At 40.6% G+C, this 25,029-nt stretch overlaps 1 protein-coding gene and 1 long non-coding RNA gene across 2 annotated transcripts in view; one reads left to right on the top strand and one right to left on the bottom strand.

Annotated features, from left to right (window-relative positions):
- The first annotated feature begins 455 nt into the window (after positions 1-455).
- LOC116573329 lies at positions 456-13,008 on the top strand. Its single transcript, XR_004278712.1, has 3 exons — positions 456-596; positions 8,474-8,512; positions 11,787-13,008. It is a non-coding gene; the product is annotated as an uncharacterized LOC116573329 (long non-coding RNA).
- Positions 711-25,029, bottom strand: part of PDE6C (phosphodiesterase 6C) — a 46,725-nt gene continuing 22,406 nt past the window's right edge. Inside the window, exons 12-22 of the mRNA XM_032313394.1 lie at positions 21,783-21,929; positions 21,436-21,543; positions 20,922-21,031; positions 14,897-14,984; positions 8,207-8,307; positions 6,297-6,404; positions 6,128-6,191; positions 3,612-3,686; positions 3,422-3,505; positions 2,895-3,051; positions 711-1,034 (exon numbers count right to left, since the gene is read on the bottom strand). Coding sequence (XP_032169285.1) covers positions 973-1,034; positions 2,895-3,051; positions 3,422-3,505; positions 3,612-3,686; positions 6,128-6,191; positions 6,297-6,404; positions 8,207-8,307; positions 14,897-14,984; positions 20,922-21,031; positions 21,436-21,543; positions 21,783-21,929 — 1,104 coding nt within the window. The 3' untranslated portion in view covers positions 711-972. The remainder of the gene's footprint in view (positions 1,035-2,894; positions 3,052-3,421; positions 3,506-3,611; positions 3,687-6,127; positions 6,192-6,296; positions 6,405-8,206; positions 8,308-14,896; positions 14,985-20,921; positions 21,032-21,435; positions 21,544-21,782; positions 21,930-25,029) is intronic.

The following is a 25,029-nucleotide window of genomic DNA, read 5'->3' as shown; positions in this document are numbered from 1 at the left end:
CATAAAATAATTGCTTTCAGACTTGGGGAGAGGGATGGGCATAGGGCAGACATATAAACTGCCAAAAGCAGTGTGGTCTTTACCCTTCCATTATCAAGGTTAAAAAAAGTAGAGGAAAGATGGTAAGCATTTCAGATGGAATAACATTTGACATCCTATTACGTGTTTTGTGTATAGTACTTACAGATGTTATAAATTCTATATTGTATTTGCTCTTAAGATGCATAGATGAGAGATTTTTAGTTTAGGAAGGAATTTGAGATATGAATCACAATTATTAATGTTATGCACTGAATTGTGTCCCCCCCCCCCAAATTCATGTTGAAATTCAACCCTCCAGGACCTCAGAATATGACTATATTTGGAGGAAGGGTATTTAAAGAGTTAATTAGAGTAAAATGAGATCATATGAATGGGCCCTAATCCAATATGATTGTGTCCTTATAAGAAGAGGAGATTAGGACACAGACACACAAAAGGAAAGACTATGTGAGGGTAGAAGGAGAGAAGATGACCATCTACAAGCCAGGGGGAGAAGCCTCATAAGAAACCAAACCTGACAACACCTTGATGTTGGACTCCTAGCCTCCAGAACCGTAAGAAAATAAATTTCTGTGGTTTATGCCACACAGGCTGGTATTTTGTTATGGTAGTCCTAGCAAATGAATACTATTAATAAGAACCTTTAAAAAAAGAATTGGTGACTGGTTTCAGGATTATATATTTTTAATTTAAAACAAATTGGCACCAAGAATGCGCTTATTTTCATCTTCTATTTTGCACTTTTGTTGTACTTTATTTTACCCTCAGCATTTTCAGGCTATCAATATATTTCCTTTTGGTGGCCACAAGGGTAGCGTATCTGAAGATCCTGGTACTCTGTTAGTTGATGGTGTGCTGAATGAAGTTTGTTTCTTCTGTTTTTCTTCAAAAGTAGAAACGATATTTGAAATTTTGACCAGTCGGATTATATTATAACATGAGGCATGTTTTGGACTTTTTGTCATCACTGCCACCTCCTACATCTTCTGTGGCTAGTAAAAATGAGAAAAAGCAGTAGCATTGGGAATCCATGGGCACACAGTGTTTATTCTAAAACTCTGATGATGTTAGTATCAACTTCATAGCTAGTTAATAGTTGTTAACTTAGATCAAGTACTAAGGGTTTGACCATTTAAAAAACTTGAATTCATGTTCAGAGTTGACCCATCTGAAAAACAGAATCTTATAAATGATTAACCAATTAACATCTGTTTCTCAAGCAAACCAGTGAACTGCACAATCTGGGAATCTGAGTTGTTGCTTTGTGCCAGGCACAAAGCTTGTTGCCTGAAGACACAAAATAATGTTTTTAGTTCACAGAGACTTGCCAGGGTAGCAGGAAGAAAGTTCAGAAGTAATTTTTTATGTAAATAAAGATAGAAGATCTATATCCAAGCCACTTAAAGAATCTGATAGACTGTTCATCATAAAATTGAGATAGGGATTAAATTTAATTGTACTAAGAAATACCTTGCTTTCCACTTGCATAGAAGAATTTACCCCTTTTGTTATCTTTTTGAAGTGAAAATGAGGTTCTTGATTTCCCATCTAAATCCCTTTAAAGACTTCCCTTTGCTCCTCTAGAAGATGAATCCTCAAGCAAGGCATTTAAGGCAGCATTATCCTGCCCAACTGCCTTACCAGCTCTACCTGGTACTTAGCCCAGCTTGCTCTCTAGACTCTGGCTACACCAGCTTTTAGATTCTTCAGTCACACCAAGCTTATTTCCACTTCAAGGCCTTCGTGCATATTCTGTTCCTTTGCTTCCTCCCCACCGCCTCCCCCTTTCTTGGCTTAGCCAAAGCCTCCAGTCTTCAGAGTTTAGCACAAGCATCCTTCAGGAAAGCCTTCCCCCATGCTTCCTCTGATAGTTATAATCAATTGTTCATGATGATAGATAATCAGTTCATTTATTGGTTTAATGTCTACCTCCCCAACCACAGGGTAAGCTCTGTGCGATAAGGACCCCAACTTTTCCCAGGCCCTTCCTAACCCAGGGCCTTGTACAGAATAGACCCCCAATAAATACATTGGTGAATGGGTATCAAGAAGTCAAACTCTTACTTTTATTCTGTTGAAGGACATCCTTAACCTTTTAAGCAAAACACTTCTCCCTCCATGATTTCTTGGTTACAACGATAAAAATTTCCTACAAAACCTTTGAAGTGCTGAACCCTCAAGACAAAATGCAAAGTGGTGACATTAGCATTCCCATTTCAACATGACATTTGAGTCATCTGATAAACTCGTAGTTGATCCCAACAGAGTAATTTCAGGAGTAGAAGTTTCATCAGGAAAAACCACTATCTGGGGACATTTGAGGCACAGCCAGTCTTGAAATACCTGCCAAGTCATCCCATTCAGCTGGCCAGCTCTGCTTTCATGTGGGGCTTCCTTAAGTCTAGAAGGGAGGCTGGAGGTCTGTAAAATCTCATATAGAGAAGAATATTGAGCTCAGGTTAAGCAAGTTGCCCAAAGTAACAGCTAACATGTAATGTTAGTACTAAATTTGTTTTCTCACCTAACCCTGATCCCACTGATTCTATGGCTTTCATATTTCTAAAATCTCAGTATTCTATGGAGGTGATTAGGAGCCACATACCAGAGTGGAAAGAAGGCTAGCCCAAACCCCTACTTCAGCTGGACCAGTCAATTCCTCCTGGAATTATTCATAAGATCTTGTTGGGGGCAGTGGGGAGTTGTAATCTGAAAAGCACTAATCAATTTATTATATATAATTACCTGAAAAGCAAATTTCCTGTTTGCATTTACTTTTTATGGTTTTGTCATGTGAGATTAAGCTCAGCCTGACTCCTGGTTACTTTACAACTAGCAAAAACATTCCATCTAACCTTTTGTGGTCGTGTTTCCTTCTTCCTGCTTTTTCATCTCCTCTTCAAGCACCTTCATCTTTGCATCATACTCATCAGCGAGGGATTTCCACTCTACTCTGTTGTTCTGAAGACCATTCAGCATTGGTGTGATTTCTTTATGAAACCGTGAGAACTCCTAGAGAAAATTTTAGGTCAGAAACTATTTAAATTATGTAGTTGATTTTCAGTACTTTTCACATGCAGAGAAGGAGCTATAAGGAGTTGTATCAGTGCTCAGAGCTGCTAGGATGAGTTTAACTCAGTGCTGTGGAAACAGGGAAGACAGGTACTGTTTTCTAAATGCATCTGGTCTGTTCAGGGTGCTCCTGAGTTCTAGTTTTTCTTCCACCCCTAAATGAGATTAGGGTAATTCCTCAAGCTACTTTGGAAAAACAAGGATACCCCTAATGGCTTTTCATGTGAGTGACTTTTGATTTTGGTAACACTTTGGAAGAAAAATCCTTATCCCCAGATGATTATATATTTCACTCAATTTGTTTACTTACCTTATATACAAAAGTACAGACAAAATCAATAAATCCAACTTGAAGTTTGGGTAGTTCATCTTTTTTGTTTCTGTCCATCATAGGCTGGAAAGAGAAATAAATCCTTTAAGGATAGTTTTCTAAGTACAAAAGAGACTGATTTGTATCGATAATTTGTAATAGAAGTGCATTTTTATGTCAAGGTCTTTACAATAGGCTGTTGCTGCAGCACAGTCCTCTCCAGATCTCCTTGTTCCCAAAATTCATTTGCAACCAGAAGTGCCACCTGCAAATAAAAATAAGACTTGATTCGTGAAACTGAGTCATTCATAGAGAATTTGCATTTTATTAGTATGAGTGACATTTAAGGGTAGCATTAATATTAATGCTTGAGGCATTGTCATACCATATACTCTGGTTTTAGAAAGATGGTGTCTGGGTGGCTCAGTTAGTTAAACGTCCAGATTCTCGATTTCGGCTCAGGTCATGATCTCGGTGGTGGGATCAAGCCCCATGTTGGGCTCCACACTCAGCAGGAAGTTGGCTTGAGATTCTTTTTCTCCCTCTTTCTCTCCCTCTGCCCCTCCCCCTGCTCACATGTGCTCTCTCTCTCTCAAATAAATAAATCTTAATAAAAATAAAAAGATGTCATCTGCAGATTATATTGAAATGGGAAAGAGAAATTTCTCTTGTCACTTCAGCATTCTAGGCCCATTCTGGGAATACCTATCTCCATTTGCTATTGCCACTACATCTCAACAATAAAAAGGGGAGATGGGAGGATATTTAATTCCATTACATTTTGCTTCAAGCTCTGCAGCTTCCCACACATCGTCCTCTTGTCCTGCTTATCTGTTAGCTTCTAGCATATATCTGGGTGTACACACATGCACACAGATGAGCACCCAGATTTACTTGATAACAGGGAGAGGATATTTGAGGGTAAACTTATATAGCTTTTAAAAACCCAATACCAAGTTTAATGAACTCCTACTGGCTTCCTAATATTGGCATAAACCAGGCTTGTCAGGAGGAATCAGATGTGACCTGTTTCTTTAAGATGCTTCTAGTCTCATAGAGACAGTCATGTAAACCATGTGGGTAAGGGCTGTAAAAGTAGTAGTTGAAGTGTTGGGGATCAGGAGAAGGAAGTAAAGATGAGTTTCATAAAGGAGCTTGCATTTATTTTGTATCAAGGATGAATAGTAGTTTTTCAGATAAAGAGGAGGGGAAGACTATCTGCAGAGATAAAATTGAGCATCCAGAGCTTAGAGTGAGAGACAGTGAATGGGAGAGAGGGCCAGGAAATAATCTGGATGAGTGTGAGTTAAGGAGAGGTAGAGACAGACCATGTAAGCTTTGCTAGAAAGTTTGATTCTATTTTTTTTTAAGCTTTTATTTATTTATTTATTTGAAAGAGATCACAGGTAGGCAGAGAGGCAGGCAGAGGGAGAGAGAGGGAAGCAGGCTCCCCGCTGAGCAGAGAGCCCGATGTGGGGCTCCATCCCAGGACCCTGAGATCATGACCTGAACCAAAGGCAGAGACTTAACCCACTAACCCATCAGCCCCCTTTACTTCTTTTTAATAAGAAAGCTTGAATACCTCTGGCAGCGGTAGGGGGTGGGGAGGTGGGGGGTGGTTAGTAAGCTTTTAAGTAGAGGAGTGGCTGAGCGGAGGTCTCAGTATAAATAATCCCAGCAGCAGCTCGGAGGAGGGCTGAGTAGTGAAGGAGGAGGAAGGGTCACTTAGGAGGATCCCGCCACACCATCTTGCTGATGAAAGAGAGTAGAAGTCTGACCTGAGGCTGTAGCCAGCATGACAGACAGGAATGGGGAGGGGAACTTCATGCACAGCCCTAGGTTTCTGGCCTGGGTGATTGTGCAGATAAAGAATAAAGAGTAAATAAAAAGGAAGAACAGGCACATCAGGGTGGAAGGAGCACAAGTGTTTGGTTTTGGAATTTGACGGTTCCAATTACTCTATCCTTATTCATATAACCTACAATTACAGTTGAACCCAGTGAATTCTGGCCTCTCTTCTCCCTAGGGTTTTTCCTAGAAGTCACTGAGGGAAAAAGAGAAGTTTCTTTCATCCAGTTAGTAAGAAATCAAGTAATAAACTAGCGACTCCTGACTCTCATTCCCTGAGGTTGGCAAAGAACTGGGGAAGGCACCCTTAAACACGAACTTACTATAGACAGTGCCTTTTACTTACTGACACACAAGAAGAGGTTGTAGGAGCAAAACCACCCTTGATAGAGGAAAGCACTATGTTTCTTGTGCCAATTTATCTCCTCTATTAAAAACTCAGACATTCCCTAAATAATTGTATATAAAGTTTTTGCAGTCTGTTCAATGATAAGGAATTTTTTGCAAAAAGCATTTTCTTTCTAAGGTCCCTTCTCTTGCCTTGGGGCCTAACCAAATGACCTGTTGTCTTACTGACACTTGCGAATTCTTGAAAGCTAGTTGTCTGCCTTCATTAGCAGAAATCCAACAGGGAACATTTTATTTTTGTCCTAACTTCCTAAGTTTCTTTTATCTTTTTAAATATAAATCAATTGTTTGTTCCAGGATAATGAAAGGTAATCACTTACAAAATGTATAGTCACATAATTGCTACCTATAGCAAAATTCCAAGATTGCCAGAATATTCCTTTTCTCTCTTACATGTGATCTAGATAGCATCTGTGCATGTGACAGAAGAGGAGACATAATGGTACTCGCCTGACTTTGTACCTCCCAGGGTTTGGTTATAGCTGACAAGTCGCATGCAGTCATCATCATTGCCCTTGGGAGAAAACAACAGTTGTTAAAATAGAAAGATATACAAAATAAGTGGTTTATTGTTTTGTTTTGTTTTTGCCAAAAAAGGAATAAAATTCTGACTACTCACATGATAACCTCTTTTTTGGTTGGATCAATGGTCACATATTTGATGGCCTCTTCTTCAGTTTCCATTTTTTCACAGGCATCAACAATTTTTTGAAACATGGTTCTCTTCCTAAAAAAGATACAGCTGTGCAACAATCTTAGCATATAAGACCAGAGATAAAAAGTATCTTTAATATGTGCTTTTCAGATTTCCTGTTCCCACTTTCCATCAGATGTCCACATAGTGGATCTAAGGGGTCGGGGAGAAGAGAACAGGGAATGGCTATTAACCTTGGCACAGAAAGAGTTTAAGAGAGAAAAACCAAAAGCCACAAAAGGGCGGGGGGTGGGGGGGACACTGGTGGGTTTGAATACATTAGTAACAAAGGAGATTATAACATAAACATAAAGGCCAGAGGCTGTGTTGAGATAAGATGAGGATAAAAAATTCATAAGACCAACAAAGAACCTAAAATACATGAAGAGATGCTCAGCCTCACTCGTTAAAAAAAAAATACAAATTTGAACAGCAGTAAGATTCCATCTCACACTCAAACTGACAAGATAAGTAAATGAATAGAAGTGACCAGATCAAAGGTAGTCCAGATACAGGATAACAGGAACTCTTGCATCCTGCTGGTGGGAATTTAAATTGGGGAAACTACTCAGGAGTGCAGTTTTGCAATGTAGTATTAAGACTGAAGATTTGCAAACTCTACAGCAATCTCAGTTCTAAGTATGTACATTAGAGAAACTCACATGCATACAAGGATATACAATATAGCATTGTCAACAATAATGAAATGTTGGAAATGATCTAAATGTCCATGTGTAGAAGCATGGCTGAATTCATTATGACTTCTTGGTAAAGTTGAATATACAGTTAAAACTAATAAACTGGATCTTCGTTTACCACCGAGGTAAATCTTTAAAACATAATGTTACATGAAAAAGCAAGTTGTAGAAAAGTGTGTACAGTAAGATACCATTTATGGGCAATTTAAAAACACAATTAACAATATAAAAACATGGAAAGGACGAGTACACATCAGCATCAGAATGATGGTATCTGTGAGGGAGATGGTAGGGGCTTTTCATGGCGGGATGGGATACCCTGAGTGCATGACTTTTTTTTTCCACAAAAAAAGATCTCAGATGGGTGTGGAAAATAATCTTAGTATTTGCTGAATCCGGGTTATGGATATTTGGATATTAATTATATTATTCTAAGTATCTGTCTTCATCTTCGAATAACTAAATTTTTAATTAAGAAGGATCAGAGAGCCACAATTTGATACTACCCATCTAAGTCATTAGATACTACAGTTAGTAGTATCTAATGTTAGTTACTACAACTAGTTAGATACTACAACTAGTTCCCCTTGTTCTAATCCATTTTCACTAACAACTTTATAGTTCACTGACAAGAAAATGGGCAGAAGCTTGGAGTGTCTGGTCTCCTTGGTTATTATTACTATAAATAGGCTAGTACTCTGCTGTATGTGACTCAGGATTATCCAAGTTTTGTTAATGTGCACTGGTATCACCAAGATTTTTTAGCTCCCAGATTGCAACAGAATCAAATATCTGATCCTGCAACTCTAAATACCAGCCCCTGGACCATGATGAACCCACCAGGACAAGCATCACCTCATAAGGCTTTGTGGCATCACTCTTCTGGCAATGCACCAACCTTGCTGTACATTCTTCAATTCAAATTTCTTCAGATAACAAACCATTGACATTAGGGGGTTAGTTTTCTAAAATATGTTTTCAGATTTCTAGTAAATTATGAGGTACTTGGAGTATATTCTACTGGTGATCCCAAAGGAAAGTGAATAAACGTGTGTGAAGAAATGCCTTTTAACTTGAATGCAATGGGCCATTTATGTAAGGCAGAAGCACACAGAGTATAAGGAAGTTTGTACTTACTTAAAATACAAAGCCAGGTCAGTTGCTATTATTGCAACTTCAAACAAATGAATAACTGTTTCAAACTGGCGTTTATTTAGGTTCTGAAAGATATTCAAACTCTGTAAGATAAAAATTCACATAAATGGGTCTATTAATTTTAAAAAATCACAATAAAGTACAATCATTAATTTGCCTTTGATTCAACAAACCAACAAAACTATGCCTAACAAAATAAAGATAATTAGCATAGAAGAAAAACTAGGTCTTTCACTTTTTTTCTTTCAGCTTTCTCCCTTGGACTGTTACTCCTCTACATTGAGTAAGGTAATGTAAAGTATAAAAATAGATATTAGCAAACACTCATGTAATCAGTGTATAAGTTTGGGAAGCAAATAATAGTGCTTTTTCCCAGAATCAATAATAAATATAATCGATTTAAATTTTGCTTGTATTAATTGAGGAGTTTTAATAAAGAATATCTGGTACAGCCAATTGTTGGATATGCTGAATTATCCACCAGATAATTTTAGAGTAGTCACAGAAATTGTTGGAAAACTTTCAGAAACTACAAGTTATACTAGTACTCATGTATTTACTGGGGGAAAAAATCCTCTTCAAGTTGTTCTTAAAATGTTTTCCTGAAATTATGTTTTACAATTTAACTAGACCTTTCTTCAAAGAGCTTCCCACTAATTATCTCCTCATAAATGGATCAGCTTCATAGTGTTCTAGAAAATGAGAGCAAATTTGGGAGTGGTTTTTAAATGCTCTTATATTCCAAAATGTATCATTTTGATGATTACATGGTTTTAAACAACAAACTACATCTAGTTAATAGTATTGTAACAATATGTATCATTTTGCAAAAGCTTTCATATTCCAAATCCATCATTTTAGTAATACAGGCCAAAGGACATGGATAGTGGTTTTGCCAAATGAAGTTAATGGTTATGAAATAGGCATATAGACGTGAATCACATTTTTATCTTTTTTTCTCACTCATTTTCCTTGTAAAGATTTTATTTATTTGACAGAGAGAGAGACACAATCAGGAAGAGCAGCAGGCAGAGGGAGAGGGAGAAGCAGACTCCCTGCTGAGCAGAGAGCCCTAGAGCATGGGCCTTGATCCCAGGACCCTGGGATCATGACCTGAGCCAAAGGCAGACGCTTAACTGACTGAGCCATCCAGGTGCCCCTTCTGACTCATTTTTCACTTTCATCTAAAAAAAGGGGAAGTCTCCTAATTGAAAAACCCTGTCTTTATTCTTTATTCTTTTTATTTTCTCTATTCTTTCATATCTAAGGATCTTTAAAAAAGAGCTTTTAAGTGGTTTCTTTATAACCTATGGATATAGATTCATATAAAAGATCCTGCTTCTGTTTTATATTAGTGGCTAGAAAGCCCTTGACCAAATTTGAGGCCCATGTCTTACACATCTCACTGTAGACATTTAGGGCCTTTACTATTTCTTTCTTCTCTTTTCTTTCCTTTTTTTCTTTTCTCTTTCTTTCTTTCTTCTTTTCTTTTCTTTTCTTTTTTTTTTTTTTTTAGTTAGATAAGGCAGAGTCAGTGATTAGAGCAGGAAAAAATTAATACAAAATGATCAATACCAAGATATCCAGATGACATTACTAAAATATGGAGAATTAAGTATCAGATGAACATCTACGCAGAAAAAGCAAGTCATATGTAAGACGAAAAGACTGGCCGTATACAGCTCTTGAGGACAACACTTGAACGCCAAAAGACAGTGAACCAATGTTCTTCAGTTTCTGAGAAGTGTGATGCAAGACCTTTATGTCCCGCCAAATTGATCTTCAAAAACAAATGTAACAAACAGGTATTCTTAAACATGTACTTAGATTAGCCTCTCTTGGAAAAACTGCCATTTGACAAAAACCTAGCCAATCAAGGTGTGAGTCAAAATAAAATACAGAGGAATGGAGAAGCCATAATAAAAGGATTGATTTTAAGTACAGGGCCCATTTAAGAGTAGAATTAAGAATAAACAATTGTGGGGCACCTGGGTGGCTCAGTGGATTAAGCCTCTGCCTTCGGTTCGGGTCATGATCTCAGGGTCCTGGAATCGAGCCCCGCATCAGGCTCTCTGCTCAATGGGGAGCCTGCTTCCTCCTCTCTCTCTCCGCCTGCCTCTCTGCCTGCTTGTGATCTCTCTCTCTGTCAGGTGAATGAATGAAATCTTTAAAGAAAAAAAAGAATAAACAATTGTGTTGAAGCTAGAGGGTATTATGCGAAGTGAAATAAGTCAGTCAGAGAAAGACAAATACCATATGATTTCACTCATGTGAAATTCATGTGGAATTTAAGAAATAAAGTAAATGGTCATGGGGGGAAAAAGAGAGAGAGGCAAACCAAGAAACAGACTTAACTACAGAGAGCAAACTGATGGTTACCAGAGGGGAAGGGGTGGGCGCACCGGGAGACACAGGATGGGGATTTAGGAGGGCACTTGTTTTGATGAGCACCCTTGTATGTAAGTGTAGAATCACTACATAGTACGCCTGAAACAAATATTTCACTGTATGTGAACTAACTGGAATTTAAGTAAAATTATCCTTTTAAAAAGGGTAAACAATTCTGGAAATTATCAAGCAACATGTGAATTTTATAAATACTGATAATGATAAAAGAAATAGTAATGATAATAAACACCTTACAAAACAAAAGTGAAGATCTGGATAGAAGTAGAAGCATCTTAATTGCTTCATGTCTCAAAAATATCAAAATTCTAAAAGTTGAGCTCTAGTTTGTTACAATTTCACAATTTCTCACTGTGAGTAATGTGTTCATTGTAGAGGGCTCTTTAAGAGCTAGTATCTCTTGCTTAAAGACAGAGTGTCCAAAGTTCTGCAATTCCTTCCATTTCCAAAATGTTTCTTCCATTAATTTCAAATAGAATTAAATAAAGATACATGGAAAACTAGTCAGCAATGAAAAGGAATGAATTACTGATATATACAATGCAGACATATCTCAAAATTATTGCATTGTGTGCAAGAAACCAGCACAAAAAATTATTTGTATAATTACATTTATATAAAATCTACAAAAATCTAAACTAATTTATAGTGACTGAAAATGTTTCAGTGGTTGTCTAGGGCTGGGAGCAGAGAGCAGCATGCACTGCAAAGGGGAATGAGGTATGGTTTGGGGTGATAGACGTGTTCTATATCCTGATTGTGGTGGTGGTTTCTTAAGTGTATAAAATTATATAAATTCATAAAGCTGTACACATTGAAGGGGTAGAGTTTATTGTACACATATTATACTTCAATGAAGCTGCTTTTAAAAATGTAACTCTGACTTTTAAAAAAGCTTGGATAGTATAACTCGTTTTTCTAAAATTGTTTCCATCCTGCCTGTATACTCACAGGGTGGCCACAATGAAGTTCATCACATGGTAACGAAATAGCTATTTTCTGAGTGATAGGATTTGAAATAATTTCTTTAACATTTGTTTTTGAATTTTTCCCTGTCATTGAGCTTTTATATTGGCAAGTATAATTTTTACAACCGCTATGAGATCATTGATTTTAAAAACATGTACGTCTGTAATACTCCATTTGTTTCCCCAAGGACTATGCTGAAAACCTGAGGTGGGAACAGGTGCACCAGAGCAAGAGAGGAGGCCTGTTTCCCAGCTGAATCCTGTGGGCCCCGGTGTGCACAGCGGCTCTCACTAGCTGACAGAGAGTCTTGTTTGTTCTCCCTGACTATTAAAATGGCAGTAAGTGTATCAGTTCCGAGTGGTCCTCCAAAATAAGTAGGAGTGACTCCATTTCATCTGAGTAGGGCTTTCAGATGAGGTGAGGCAGGAGAGAGTACAGGCTGCTCCAGCCTTCAGTGTGGTACCTGCAACACCGATCAAAAGAGATTGCTAACATGTTCATGGCTCACTGGGACCAAACACAGGATATTTCACTGCTTCTTCGCTCCTTTGTATATGATGGGCTTGGTATGGGAAAGCATAAGTAGAATTATAAACTCTGTATAGAAGTGTTTTGAATAATAACAGTGCTCCCATTAGTTAAGCTGAGAAATTCATTTTGTTGTTTCTACAATACATGATGGCGTTAAAATTTATACTTTTACAAATGTGACCAGCATTTTTCCACCTGTTGACTCAGGTGAAAGAGTGGACTTCTGTCTGGTTTAGAATTCAGGTGGTTCTTAATCCTCAGAACAGTGAATCCCACTTTACTAGAACATAAGGACATTTTAATTCAAAGCCTCACTAATATGCAAAATAAAATGAGTAATGACCACAAAATGCCAAAACTGTTTTATAAATCATGAGGATTTATCTTATTTAAATGCTTTTAATGCAAATATTTTCTTTATACAAAAAAACAAATGGAAGAAGAACATTGTCTCCCAAAAGTGTAAAAAGAACATCTGATGGCTAAAAATTTCATTTTTTTTTTTAGTGTTCCATTTGCCTGCTCATAAAAAGCTCTGTGATTGCATTGCCTAGCGACTCTATTTACAGGCCCTGTAAGTTTGCAATTAGCAGGTTGGATAGCATTGTAGACAGGTCCGTGCCAAGGTGGTATGGATTACCCAGATGCAGTATGACTTTTTAGAAAGAATAATAAGCCTTTATATAGCCATCAAAACCAATTTCAGACTCCAGTGTAAATAAAATTAAAAAAAAAATTAAGATGGAAAACCACAAGTCTATTATAAACCTTTAAATTCCAGAAAGGAAAACCATAGGAGATAGGAAGACCACCCCCCCAGCCCCACCTCCACTGCCCCACCCCCCACCAACCTCCAATGTTAAGCATTTAAATACTTCGTTGAAGTTTTTTTTTTTTTTAATATTTTGTTTATTTATGAGTATAAGCAGGAGGAGCGGTAGTCAGAGGGAGAAGCAAGCTCCCCGCTGAGCAGGGACCTGAGCCAAAGGCAGAGGCTTAACCGACTGAGCCATCCCGGCGCCCCTTGGTTAAAATATATTTTGCTTTGCAGGGACATGTAAAATTAAAAAATAAACTATATTTGACACTACCAGCTTGTGGTGTAACATAATCAGTGACACCACTGATTATAAAAAGTAGGGAAAATTCTTACTCAAAAATGTAAGATTGTCCCAACAGAGACTCATAACAAATTAGTAACAGGAATTTACTCTTGTCTTCCTGAATTACTTTCAATTCCACTCCTTTTAATTTTCATAGAACAGATAATATTATCATTTTTATGTTATAAACCCTATTGCAGGGATAGGTTCTGGTTGTACACTAGAATTTTCATTCTCATTAAAAATGTAGGAGACGCCTAGGTGGCTTAGTTGGTTAAGTGTCTACTTTCAGCTCGGGTCGTGATCCCCCGGGGGTCCTGGGATTGAACCTTGCATGGTGTCCAGCTCCCTGTTCAGTGGGGAGTCTACTTCTCCCTTTCCCTCCATGGCTCCCCCACCCCTGCCCACACATGCTCTCTCTCACTCTCTCTTTCTCGCAAATAAATAAATAAAATCTTAAAAAAAAAAAACTAAAAATGCAAATTCCTGGGCCAGAATCCCAGAAAACCCCGTCAGGAAGTGCAAAATGAAGCCCAGGAACTTTTTAACAACCTGCATGAATTCTGATGAATTCGTGAATTCCGTGTGAATTCCACCCTGTAAATTCTGATGCACTGGGTCTGGGTTCCCTGTCTGGGCGTGGAATCAATCACAGGCTATTAAAAACACTCAACTATTTTTTTTTTTCTTTTCCACCTTTCTGCCTGGTCAATCTAGCTTACAAGTTTCCCCACTTGCTTTACGTTACTTGGGAGAATTTAGTGTTATCTCTGGGCTTAGGCATATTTCTGTATGCTCCTTCCCTGAGCCTTTAATAAAAGATTGTTACAGAAACTGAGAAAAGCTCTACCCTGCCAAAGGGCTTATTTCTCCCGACTGAGCACATGTGATTCCCAACATGTTCTCTGTTACGACAAAAATGTTTCCCTCCATCTAATAATGACTCATTTTAATCAGCTTTTGCTTGGAATTTCTCAAGAGATTTTTTTTTTAAAGTATAACTAGAATATATATCCACTTTCCCCCAAGTCTATATACCCCTTAAATAAAATTGATAAAAAGAAGAATGACAGCCTCCTATGGAATATTAGTAACACGTGACATGTGGAAATCAAAGTGAATTCAAGACCAAGCTTCCTGCACAAAGCTGTCGCTGCTCCCCTATGCCCTACCCACTCTTGAATATGGCATCTCCTTCTAGAATCTCAGCATTACCAGTGCCTCTCTGACCGCAGTTGTCTGTTTCTGTTTTGTATCGTGGTTTCATGCTTACCTTACCAAATCTTGACTTCCTCAACGATACAGACAAAGCCTCACAGGGCATGCTCCGTGAATAAGAAAATCATTGGCTATGTAGCCTACTTTCCCCTTTCCATATATATATATCCCTTAGGGAGAACAGGGCCCTCTCACATCCACCATAGATTTTTCTTCTTTCTCCACAGACCCACAGAGATTTTGTGGCTTTCTATGGCTCTTTTCTATCTCAGCTCCTTCCGGCCTGGTTGTTCAAAACTCTTGCAAAATAGGTATTTCTAGCAATTGACTGCAATAAGGGTTTAGACTGCCAAATGCCATAACTCAAGACCATCCTCTTTCTAGGCATTTTCGATGGGTTAGTGCTTTGATCCAGAGCTTCTGAGCTGGAGAAGGGCTCATGTACCTCATCCTGCAGGAGGGTCTTACTGTACTCCAGGTGATGCCTCTCCAAAATGGAAGATCCGTGAAGCTTTGCTAATGGAGACGTGGATCTAGGAGGAAGAGGATATGCCATAAGTTCAGCAGCTTAGAGATTACACAGAAGTCCATACAGTATAAAGTCTTTACTCTCTGAGGACGTTTTCCATTTCTTCTTTCTCCCTCTCCTCTAATACCTGTGAAATGATCGAAAGGAACATATTGGGACCAATTTTTTTAGATTTAGAACATGAGAATACACTCTTTAAAAAAATTCTTTAAGAAAGCTAATTTGTTGAATGCATAAAATGACTGAATTAATTTAAATTAGGAAGTTTGGTTCATCCCCTGCATTTTTAAGTTTAAAATCTTGAGGTTCCCTGGAGCTTATGGCACTGGCCTGTGACTCCCCGAACATGGAACAAACCTCTTGAAGGCCCACAGATCATTTACACGGAAAATGTTTACTAAGAATTTCCAGGAACTGGGGCACCTGGGTGGCTCATTCAGTTCAGCATCTGCCTTCAGCTCAGGTCATGATCCCAGGGTTCTGGGATCGAGCCCTGCTTTGGGCTCCCTTCTCAGCAGGGAGTCTGCTTCTCCCTCTGCCCTACACCCCACTCTCATGCTCTCTTTCTCTTTCTCTCTCAAATAAATCAATAAAATCTTAAGACAAAAGAAAAAGAATTTCCAGGAACCAAAATAAAAATGATTATAAAGTGATCATTTTTTTTTTCTCCTCTAAGACAGGGACATCAATTTTAAGTTAAATTTCCCATTTGTTAACTGTTAGGTCACAGCTTTCTATAAGTGGGGACTGCAGTCTTGGGTGCCCTGTCTTCCTTCAAGTTTTTCCTCTTTGAGAAGGAGAAGTCCTCAAAAATAAAAGGTAGAGAGAGGAAGTCATAGAGAGAAGCTGAGGTCAAAGGCCTACACAGGTAGTATGAAGAATTTGTTATACAAAATACAGAATGAATAAATAATTTTAAGAAAGGAAGAAATCAGAGATAGGAGTGGCAGCCTTAGTAGAGAAGTTTCATCTTATTTGAGAAAGAACAGAACTTTAGGGAGTAGAAGAGATAGTAACAGGTCACTAACAAGTCAGGTAACCCACATGCTCTAGTTAGGGAACAGCGTCTGAACAATATGATAATTGATCCTAATTTTAGGACATATTTAAATACCTCCTCTGTGTTAGCACTGGAGATTTAAAAAAATTAATTAAAGCTCAATTCCGGTCAGAAAAGAATTCCTTTAGGTTTAAAAGCATCAGTCAAGAAAGATTTCTGGGCATTTAGAGATACACCCAATCTCAGAATAATACCTCATAGATTATTTATTAATACAAAAGAGAAAATGTACCTTTACCTAAAGAGAGCTCCTGGATATTGCCCATAAATAATTTAACTATACTTCATAAATAATGGGACAAATTGCTACTATGGGCTTCCTGATGGACTGAGAAGGGGACTATCCGTGTAGAAATCCCACCAAAAATGTTTACCCTGAATCTAGTAAGCAGGAACCCACTGGGAAAATCCAAATTGAGGGCTTTTTCCTGCACAAGAATCGTCCTAGACTAAAAAATTGCCATATTCAGAAAGATACAGGAAGGTTGAGGAGTTATTACAGATTAAAGAGATTAAAAATACTGGACAACCAAACACAAGGCGTGATCCTTGATTAGATCCTGAATCAAAAGGGAAAAAAAAAAAAAAGCTATGAAGGACATTATTGGGAAAATTGGAATCACTTGAATAAACATTCTATATTGGATTATAGTAGTGTACCAATGTTAAATTTCTTCAGCATGATCATCATGTTTTGTATCTATGGGCAAATGTCTCCCTTATTCTTAGGAGATACATGCTGAAACATTTTGGGGTAAAATGTCATGATGTCTGCAACTCACAGATGGTTCAGTAAAAAGAAAAAGAATTAATTTTATATATACACAGACACACACTTATGTATATACATATTTGGAGAGAAAATTAGTTTAGCAAGATATATTTTTAAAGTAAATTTCAGAGATGTCATTAAAAGTTTCCATGGGATACTGAGAAAAAAATTTTTTTTTTAAATCATACCATCCATCAATAATTCTCTGTATTTTGGAAGTCTGCCAACAGTAAGCTTGAAGGATGGAAAATAGCTAGTTCAGCTGTGCTACTGACCAGGGAGAAAATAACGAAAGTAGAGAAACTCAAGCAGGAGATCATGGTGTGACTTGACTTGCCAACCTACCAGTTTTCCTGGACTTTTCAAGAATGATTTTTGAAAATTAAGACTCCAGCCAGGGACAGTGTTGGTAAGAAAGTGCTAAGGGGTTCTTTTAAGGTAGACGAGTAATATCCCAACTTCCCGAAGAAATCTGAGGACTGTTATGGGGAGGGACACCACTGTCAGTATTCCCTAGGGAATTCTGAGGTGGTGGAGGAGAAGATTGAAGACTGGATACAAGTAAATTTTATCCTAAAATTTAAGAAGCAGAAAATGACACAATCTGTAGATGACAGAACAGGAAGGTTGACCTTTATCTCTGAAATAATTTAAACTATTTCAGAGTTTGCAAGCACTTACAGAATAATCATTAGGAAATCCCAAAGCAGGTTTAGAAGGAATACATGAGGCCAGGTTGATGTTATGGACCCTTCTGTGACAGGGTTGGTGGGGGCAGAAGGCCGCGGACCCCCTGTGTCTGGATTTCAGCACGGCAGTTGACAGGGCACCTTGGGTTATCTGCAGTAGGTTCTGGAACAGTGAGTGTATCCACTCACACAGCTGGGCAGCAGAGTCCAGTGAGTGGGATTAATTGACTGTCTTCAACTGTGAGAACAGTTTTCCAGTCCTGGGCCCCAAAACTTTGCCCTTGCTCTTGTCCTGATGCATAATTTTACCAGTGACTTGAATGAATATTAATGGAAATCATGACTAATTTTTCAATGATAAAAAAATGGAAAAAAAAATGAATCCATTGGTTGACAGAGTATGGCAAAGGCAATTTCAATTAAGAGTGAAATGAAGAATCAAGAAGATGAAATTTAATTAAGATTAAATGTAAAACACTTCAAATCCTGTCTGGATTACTGTGTTAAACCCCAAGACCTGCATTTAAAGAATGACATAAAAACACTAGACTGGATTCACAGAAGAACAGCCCAAAAAATGACGTGTGTGGAGACTTTATATATGAAATGGTTTAAACAGCTGGGTGTGTTCAACCAGGAAAGGAGGAGGGGGAAGTGATAATTCTCTTTTATATGAAGGAATGGTCTGTGGTACAGAAATTATGCATATTCTAGCAGCTCCAGAGAGAAACCTGAACAGGACAAACAGATGTGATTGGGAGACCAATTTTAGTTCAGTATCATAAAGAACATCCAACCATCCGAATCATCTAAGAGTAGAACGGTGTGTCCTGTGGGCCATTATGGGAAAAGCCAGATATGGACTCGAGGACATCGGGAGGAAGGCAGTTGAGGAGAGGCCTGTGTTGGATGGGGGATAAGATAAATTTTAACATTCCTCATATTTTGTCCCAGTAACTGCATTTCTTCAGGGAGAAGACGGAGGAGAGAAAAGAGGCAGAAAGACAAGATGGCCAAAAAACTAAACAAGGAAAGGGGTGAGAGGAATAAAGAAATCAGTAAGCTTAGAGATGAGTGAAGCAGAAAACAAACTGACTGGAAAAGTGAAGGGACCAAAGGGAGTAGGAGAACTGGAGGTAACAACAGAAATCTGAAAATGGCAAGGTTTTTGTTTTTTGGGTTTTTTTTTAAGATTTTATTTTTTTATTTGACAGACGGAGATCACAAGTAGGCAGAGAGGCAGGCAGAGAGAGAGGGGAGAAAGCAGGCTCCCTGAAGAGCAGAGAGCCCAAAGTGGGGCTCGATCCCAGGACCCTGGGATCATGACCTGAGCCGAAGGCAGAGGCTTTAACCCACTGAGCCACCCAGGTGCCCTGAAAATGGCAAGGTTTTTAAGGCATTGTCAGAGGGTAGTCTATAACGCTAATAAATTGAGGGTGAAAACCAGAACCAAGGGGGCCAGACATTCTGGAGACGAGAAATCAGACCATGGGCACAAGGTCCAGCCAAGAAGCAGAGTCGTCTGTGATCCCTGCTGCTTCATGTCACCCTCTATGGTGAGCTGATTTGTCACCATCAATGTGAGAGTAATAATCGTGTTTCATTCCACCTTCTCAAGAACATGCCAACATCATGTCTCCATAGCTCTGTGGACTCCTAAGCAATTCTTCCAGAACAATAGGGATATGAAGAGCCTCAGTGAGCATCACGATTGAAGGACAGCATGCAGCAAGGCAGTGTTTGATCATGGTGGCATAGCAGAGCTGCCAGGACCAAGGACACCCATGCTGAGGTGCCTGCAGTGAGGAAGCCCGAACACGGGTCCCAGTCCTTCCACTGCCTCATATTCCTGCCATCCAGTCTACAGAGAGAAATGGCGGGAGACATTCAGCATGCCCCCCAGCAGATGGATGGAGGCACACACACAGACCCCAGCCAGGCCAAAGCAGAGACCTCAGAGGTGGCTGCATCCTTCCTGGAGGCCAGATGCCACATCCAATTTGGCAAGATGGACTTTGCCTTTCTGAGCTTGTTTCTTCCTCAGTGAAAGAGGGAGGTGATAGGAGCCCCCATGTAGGAGCGCTAGGAGAATTCAAAGAGGCGATGAGTGCCAAGTTCTCAGCGCGGGGCAGCACACCTTGGCTACTCAGTAGATCTGAGGTGGCCACCACACCAGTGGCCAGAGGAGAGGAAGGGAACCCAGCCACTGTCAGGACACTGGCCTGCAGGAATGCAGAATGGCCCACGTGCACGGGGATCTCTGGAGGGGAATCCGTCCCTTGCCCGAAGCCACAGAGCCAATCCTCTTTTCAAGACAAAGCCCCATAGCTGGAGTTACTGAAGGGGAGACTGACGTCACCATTCACGGGGTGCTTTTCATTCACTGAGTAGATTTTTTTGGAGCAACTCCTGTGTAGTTTCAGATACGTGTAATTTCATTTGAGTCCCCTAACCGTCTTTGAGAGGTAGATATCGTGCCCCTTCTGTGGTTCACAAATAGAATCTCAAATAGACCAAGTGACTTCCCCAAGCTCCCCCAACCAGGAAGTGGTTGGACCCCACAAACCCAGACTTCTCTCTAAATGCCTGGTGCCTCTGGAGAGGGGTAGGTAGTGTGTCAGAGTTGAAGATACAGTGTGTCTAAGTCAGACAGAGCAGCTTAAAAGCCATGATCAAGGAGCTCAGCTGGCCACGGGCATTGCTGATGAATTTTGAAGAGTGTCAGTGACATCATAATAATACTTAGTGTTTATTTACTGTCCAGAGACTACCAGGAGTGGAATGCTTTATATGCATGATCTCATTTGATTTTTACAAGGATCTTACCTGTTAGGTACCATTGTTACAATCCTTACTTTTCAAATGAGGAAGTTGAGGCTTACAAAATGTAAATCACTTGTGAACCCAGTGAGCCCACATCTTTCTGAGCTGAGAAACTGCACCTTCATTGTTGCCCTTGGCTGGGGCAGGAGGGGAGGCTGACAGAGAGGATAAGGTGCCAAGCCAGCTGCAGGAGAGCTTGGGAGCTGCAGAGGAACCAGGGAAGAGAAGGGGAGTGAGCCCAGGAAGGAACACCCTCTGGCTGGGGGTGCTCCACAAGTGTGTGTGCGTGTAAGCCCAAGCCTGGTGCACTTTCATATATGAATTCCATACTCTGACTAAGCACTTGAAGAGAGGAGGAGTGACAGCATTTATGAATAAGGCAGGGCACGCCTGGAGATGAAAACCATAGGGGACAGGGGCTGCGGGCTGCAAACATCCAGGGAGAAAGAGCAGACATTATCATGAGGGCTGAGGCTCTGAAGGAACAGAATGTGACCCTGAGATTCCTGAACACGATGGAGAAGAGCTGACAGGCTAAGAGACAAGTTCTCTTCTCCCCCAAGACGGCTTCAAACATCACCAATACTCGTCACTTACTTCATCTGATACAAATTATTGGTGCCTCGGTGGTCAATGTCGTGGCAGAAGGCAGCCGCGAGCATGGCAAAGGCTTCAAGATCCGTATAGTATTTCTTCAGTCTTCCTGTCTAAAAACATACATATGTATATATATATATATATATATTTACTTAGACATATACACCTCTGAGCAGGCTCACTGAGGTCAGCCGGCAAAGGAGAAGATGGCCTGCCCGGTTTGTAGAGCAAATCGGCTTTACATCTCAGGTACTGCAGCTCATTCCCAGCAATTACAAAACCCAGCAGGTTCCTGACTGTTTCCTTTAAGGCCATGAATATGTGAATGCCACGGTACTCATCCAACCACGTGCCCAGAGATACCCATGTTGCCTGGCATCATCTACAGGGGCGTTTGGGGCTTATAGGATCCAAAATTACTGATCTAAAACCATGGACCACAGCTGCTTGTCATCGTGCTCACTATGCAGGGAACCGTGCAGGTTTCCCGCGGTTCGCAGCTCTCTGTACCTACCATGAGCAGAGTGAACATGGTCTGCCCCACATTGAAGCCGTGCCGCCAGTTGTGGTAGGTGATGGAACGGTACCCTTTCCTCACCGTGTACATCCACCTGGTCAGAACCTGCCGCCCAAACAAGACAGCTCTGTTCAGACTTTGGAGTCGAATTCTAAAGATCAGAAGGTCTGTGACCATCTTATCTAAAAAGATAGGCTGGTCCTGTTTGCAGGGCTCAAGCTGATATATTTACAAAGTTAATAATCATTGAAAACCCAAATGGAAGTTAATCTTTTGAACCACGGGAAACACAGGTGAGGGCAGCAATGGCATCACACCTTACTTTCAATTACATGCTATCTGACCTCGACGGGTACTTTGAATTTCTCCACCACGTTGATTTCAAAAAACAGCCGCAGCCCACACTTAATCAGCTCGTGCTCTGTGATGGGGAAGTCGCTGAAACGGAACTCGTACAGGTCCACCGCCTGCGGGTCCGGCAGGTCCTCTTTCTGCGGAGACAAGAGCGGACAGCTTCGGATTACCTGCCTCTTCTCCCGCACCCTGCTCTCCATGAATTACCATGAAAGCCCCCCGAGCCTCTGTGCACCTGACCCCAGGGCCATGCAGAGGCCATGTGTGATCCCCCAACAAGCCTATACCATCGTCCCCAGTTTCCAGAGGGTGACGCTGACACTTGGCTCTATTAAGAAACTTTCTGAGCAATGGAATTCAATTCTGAATCCATCTCCAGTGGCCGTTCTCTTTTTCTGATGCTAAAGAAAAGGTCTTGTTGCAGCTGCCTGGTCCGTTTTCAGGATTCGACTTCTCTCTTCTCCTCTTCCAGAAATACTTGTTGAACAGTGAATGATCACTTCATTCATTCTTATCTGCTCTTTACCTGTTCGCAGACAGTGGGCTCTGCCACATGGGATCGTGCCTGTCTTATTTGCTGCAGCTCCTGGTGTCCACAGGCCTGTGCCAGGGAGGGGTTTGGGAAATGTCTGTGGGATGAATGACACCTCATTCACCCTGCACCTTGTTAGATCGAGGACTGTGGATAAAACAGTGAACTTGGCCCGTGGCAAATGACATGGCCAGGGAAATAAAAATAGGGATCGTGCCCTTAACGAACTTAGCTCATTGAAATATTTTTAATATTTCTAATATAGATCACTGAAAGGTGAGAACTTAGAATACTCACAGAGTGTAACAACATCCCAGGCCCAAGGCTGGGGTTAGTTGAAGGCAGGCTGGAGAGGGAGTTAGAGGGAGAGAGATTCTGGAAGGATGTGGACTCAGCTGGTTTGGTGGATGGCAGGGAGGAGACGATCCCACGGGACGAGAGAGAGCTCCAGGAGGGAGAAAGAAGCTAGGAAGAGAGACGTGGGTCCACCGGAAGCGCGCAGGAGCAATTTGGTCCAGTGGGTATTTACTGAGCCAGTCCTAAGTCCTGCACACGGTGCTAAGGCCATGTCACTCAGCAAGTTATGGTTTCCCAGGAGGAATAGCTCATGCTCTATTTTATACAAATTTCAATACCAAGTGGTAGATGGCTGTTTTAAGTAAAATTATGATTTCCTCATCCCTTAAGCCCTCAGTCTGGATTGATCTCTCCCCCTCACCCTTCTCTCCCTTCCCCAGGTCTCCCAGAGCCCTGTGATGCCTTCTCACCCGGGCTAGTCTCAGACTGGTCACATCAGGTAGACATGATTTTTTTTTTTTTTTTTTTTTCCCTGCAAAGCAATGGTTTGGAACCAAGAGACTAGCCTTTAGTTCTGGGTTTAGTTTAGCTACATCTCCCAGACTGCACAAGCCTCAGTGTTCTCATCTGTGAAACAGGAACAACAATAGTAACAATTCTGTCTTTGCTGTCTTCATTGAAAAGCAATGCTAATCTGATCTGCCTGCCTCACAGAGAATTAGTGGAGATTGAGCTCACAAAAACCCTTTCTCCGTTTCTCATAGAACCTGCCTATGTTCTTCGTTACTCCTTCTTGTCACCTTCTTTCTCTGTCCAAACACTCCCAGGTTCCTTGCCCATGTAGGTTCTTCTTTTCCTCTTATTCATTCATGATTTATTCATTCAATAGACATTTATCGGTTTCTATCTGTGTTGCAGGCTTTATGGATGACTAAAGCAGACACTGTCACTGTCCCTGAAACATGCATTCTCATGGGGAGAGACAGACAATAAGCATATCTTTTAAAAATCAGAATAGAGAAGGTTAAAGCAGTATGGTGAGGAGTACCCCGGGCCACACAGACTCCCTGCTGGAGGTTGTCTCAGCCCTACAATTTATAGAGTGAAGATAGGATGTGAAAATGATTTTAATGCTTTAAAGGCTCAGTCACAGTAAAGTGTAAGTGTGCATTTTAGCAAGAATCCAAGGAGGAGGTTCTCAAAAGAATGACCCCCAGGTCCCATTTGCAGTAACAGGCAAACCAATCAAAGTAGTTTAGTACAAAAATTATAGAATTTGAAGAACAGCCGTTTTATAATAGGTGGTACAGAGGGTCGATAAAAAATAAAGGTGTTTGGTTGGTCTGCTAAGTAGGAACTCTGGGCACCCAACGGCCAGTCTTCTCCCCACTAAGCTGGGATGAGGGCAGTTAGGGGTGGCTGATGTCCTGCTCAAGCTCTGAAGCAGTTCTGACGGCACCTTTCAAGGCTGGCTTGCTCCATCTACTCCCAGAAGGATCCCCTGGGCACCTGAGCAGACCCCTGGCTTCACCCTCTGCCAGACAAATCCCGCTTTCCCCTCAAGCCTCCTTGCCACAGCTCCCATCTTGTGTTCTACCATCATCCGCAAGTAGAAACAGGCCCTTGGCCTCCCCTGGATCTTTGGTGCTCACGCTCTGGAAACTCGTCCCTGCGGGGCAGTGTGATTGCCTATATTTTATCCTTAAGTAACGTGGCTTCTTGACCAGACCATACTACCTTTTGTACTCCGGATGGCAGAGTGTGTCTCACTAACTACTGACTGAAGGAAAAGCATAGAATTAAGGATGGGTGACCAAGGTCCTTCTCTGGGAAGTCCTCTCTGGATCTACGGTGTAATTGCGAGGTGCAGAGCCTCCTGATGTGTCCTGGGGAGGAGGGAAGGAAGGCAGGGGGAGGACTTGCCTCGCCTCCTTTGCCTGCATTGGTGCAGGCTACCTCAGTCCTCCTTGGAAAGCAAAACTGCCATTGGCATCCATGACATTGTAGAAGGTCGCTAGTTCTCCAGTTAGAGGACAAAGGACCTTATGTTGGAGAAGCAATAAAATGGGTAAAAAACCAATAGCTTTACGAAGAAACACCTGTTTGAATATAAAATCTACTCTAGGCTCATCCCAGATCATTACTGCATAAAAATTAAGAACTCAAACAAATATTTCAGAGAGTTTTCCCCAAAATTATGATCTCCACTTACCATGATTACATTTTCATGGCAAGCATTTGTTGCCAACATTTTTGCCACATAACTAATTAGCTACAAGGCAATTTTTGCCGTAAAAAATAAAATCCCAAAAAATAAGAGAGGGACATTCATTAAAAAGAATGTAATGAGGGGCACCTTAGTCAGGTAAGCATCCTACTCTTGAGCTCAGCTCAGGTCTTGATCTCAG

The sequence above is a fragment of the Mustela erminea genome, chromosome 14 (assembly GCF_009829155.1).
Source record: "Mustela erminea isolate mMusErm1 chromosome 14, mMusErm1.Pri, whole genome shotgun sequence".
NCBI classification, from domain to species: domain Eukaryota; kingdom Metazoa; phylum Chordata; class Mammalia; order Carnivora; family Mustelidae; genus Mustela; species Mustela erminea.
Note: the sequence above shows the minus strand (reverse complement) of the source record. Positions and strands in the feature narration are given on the sequence as shown.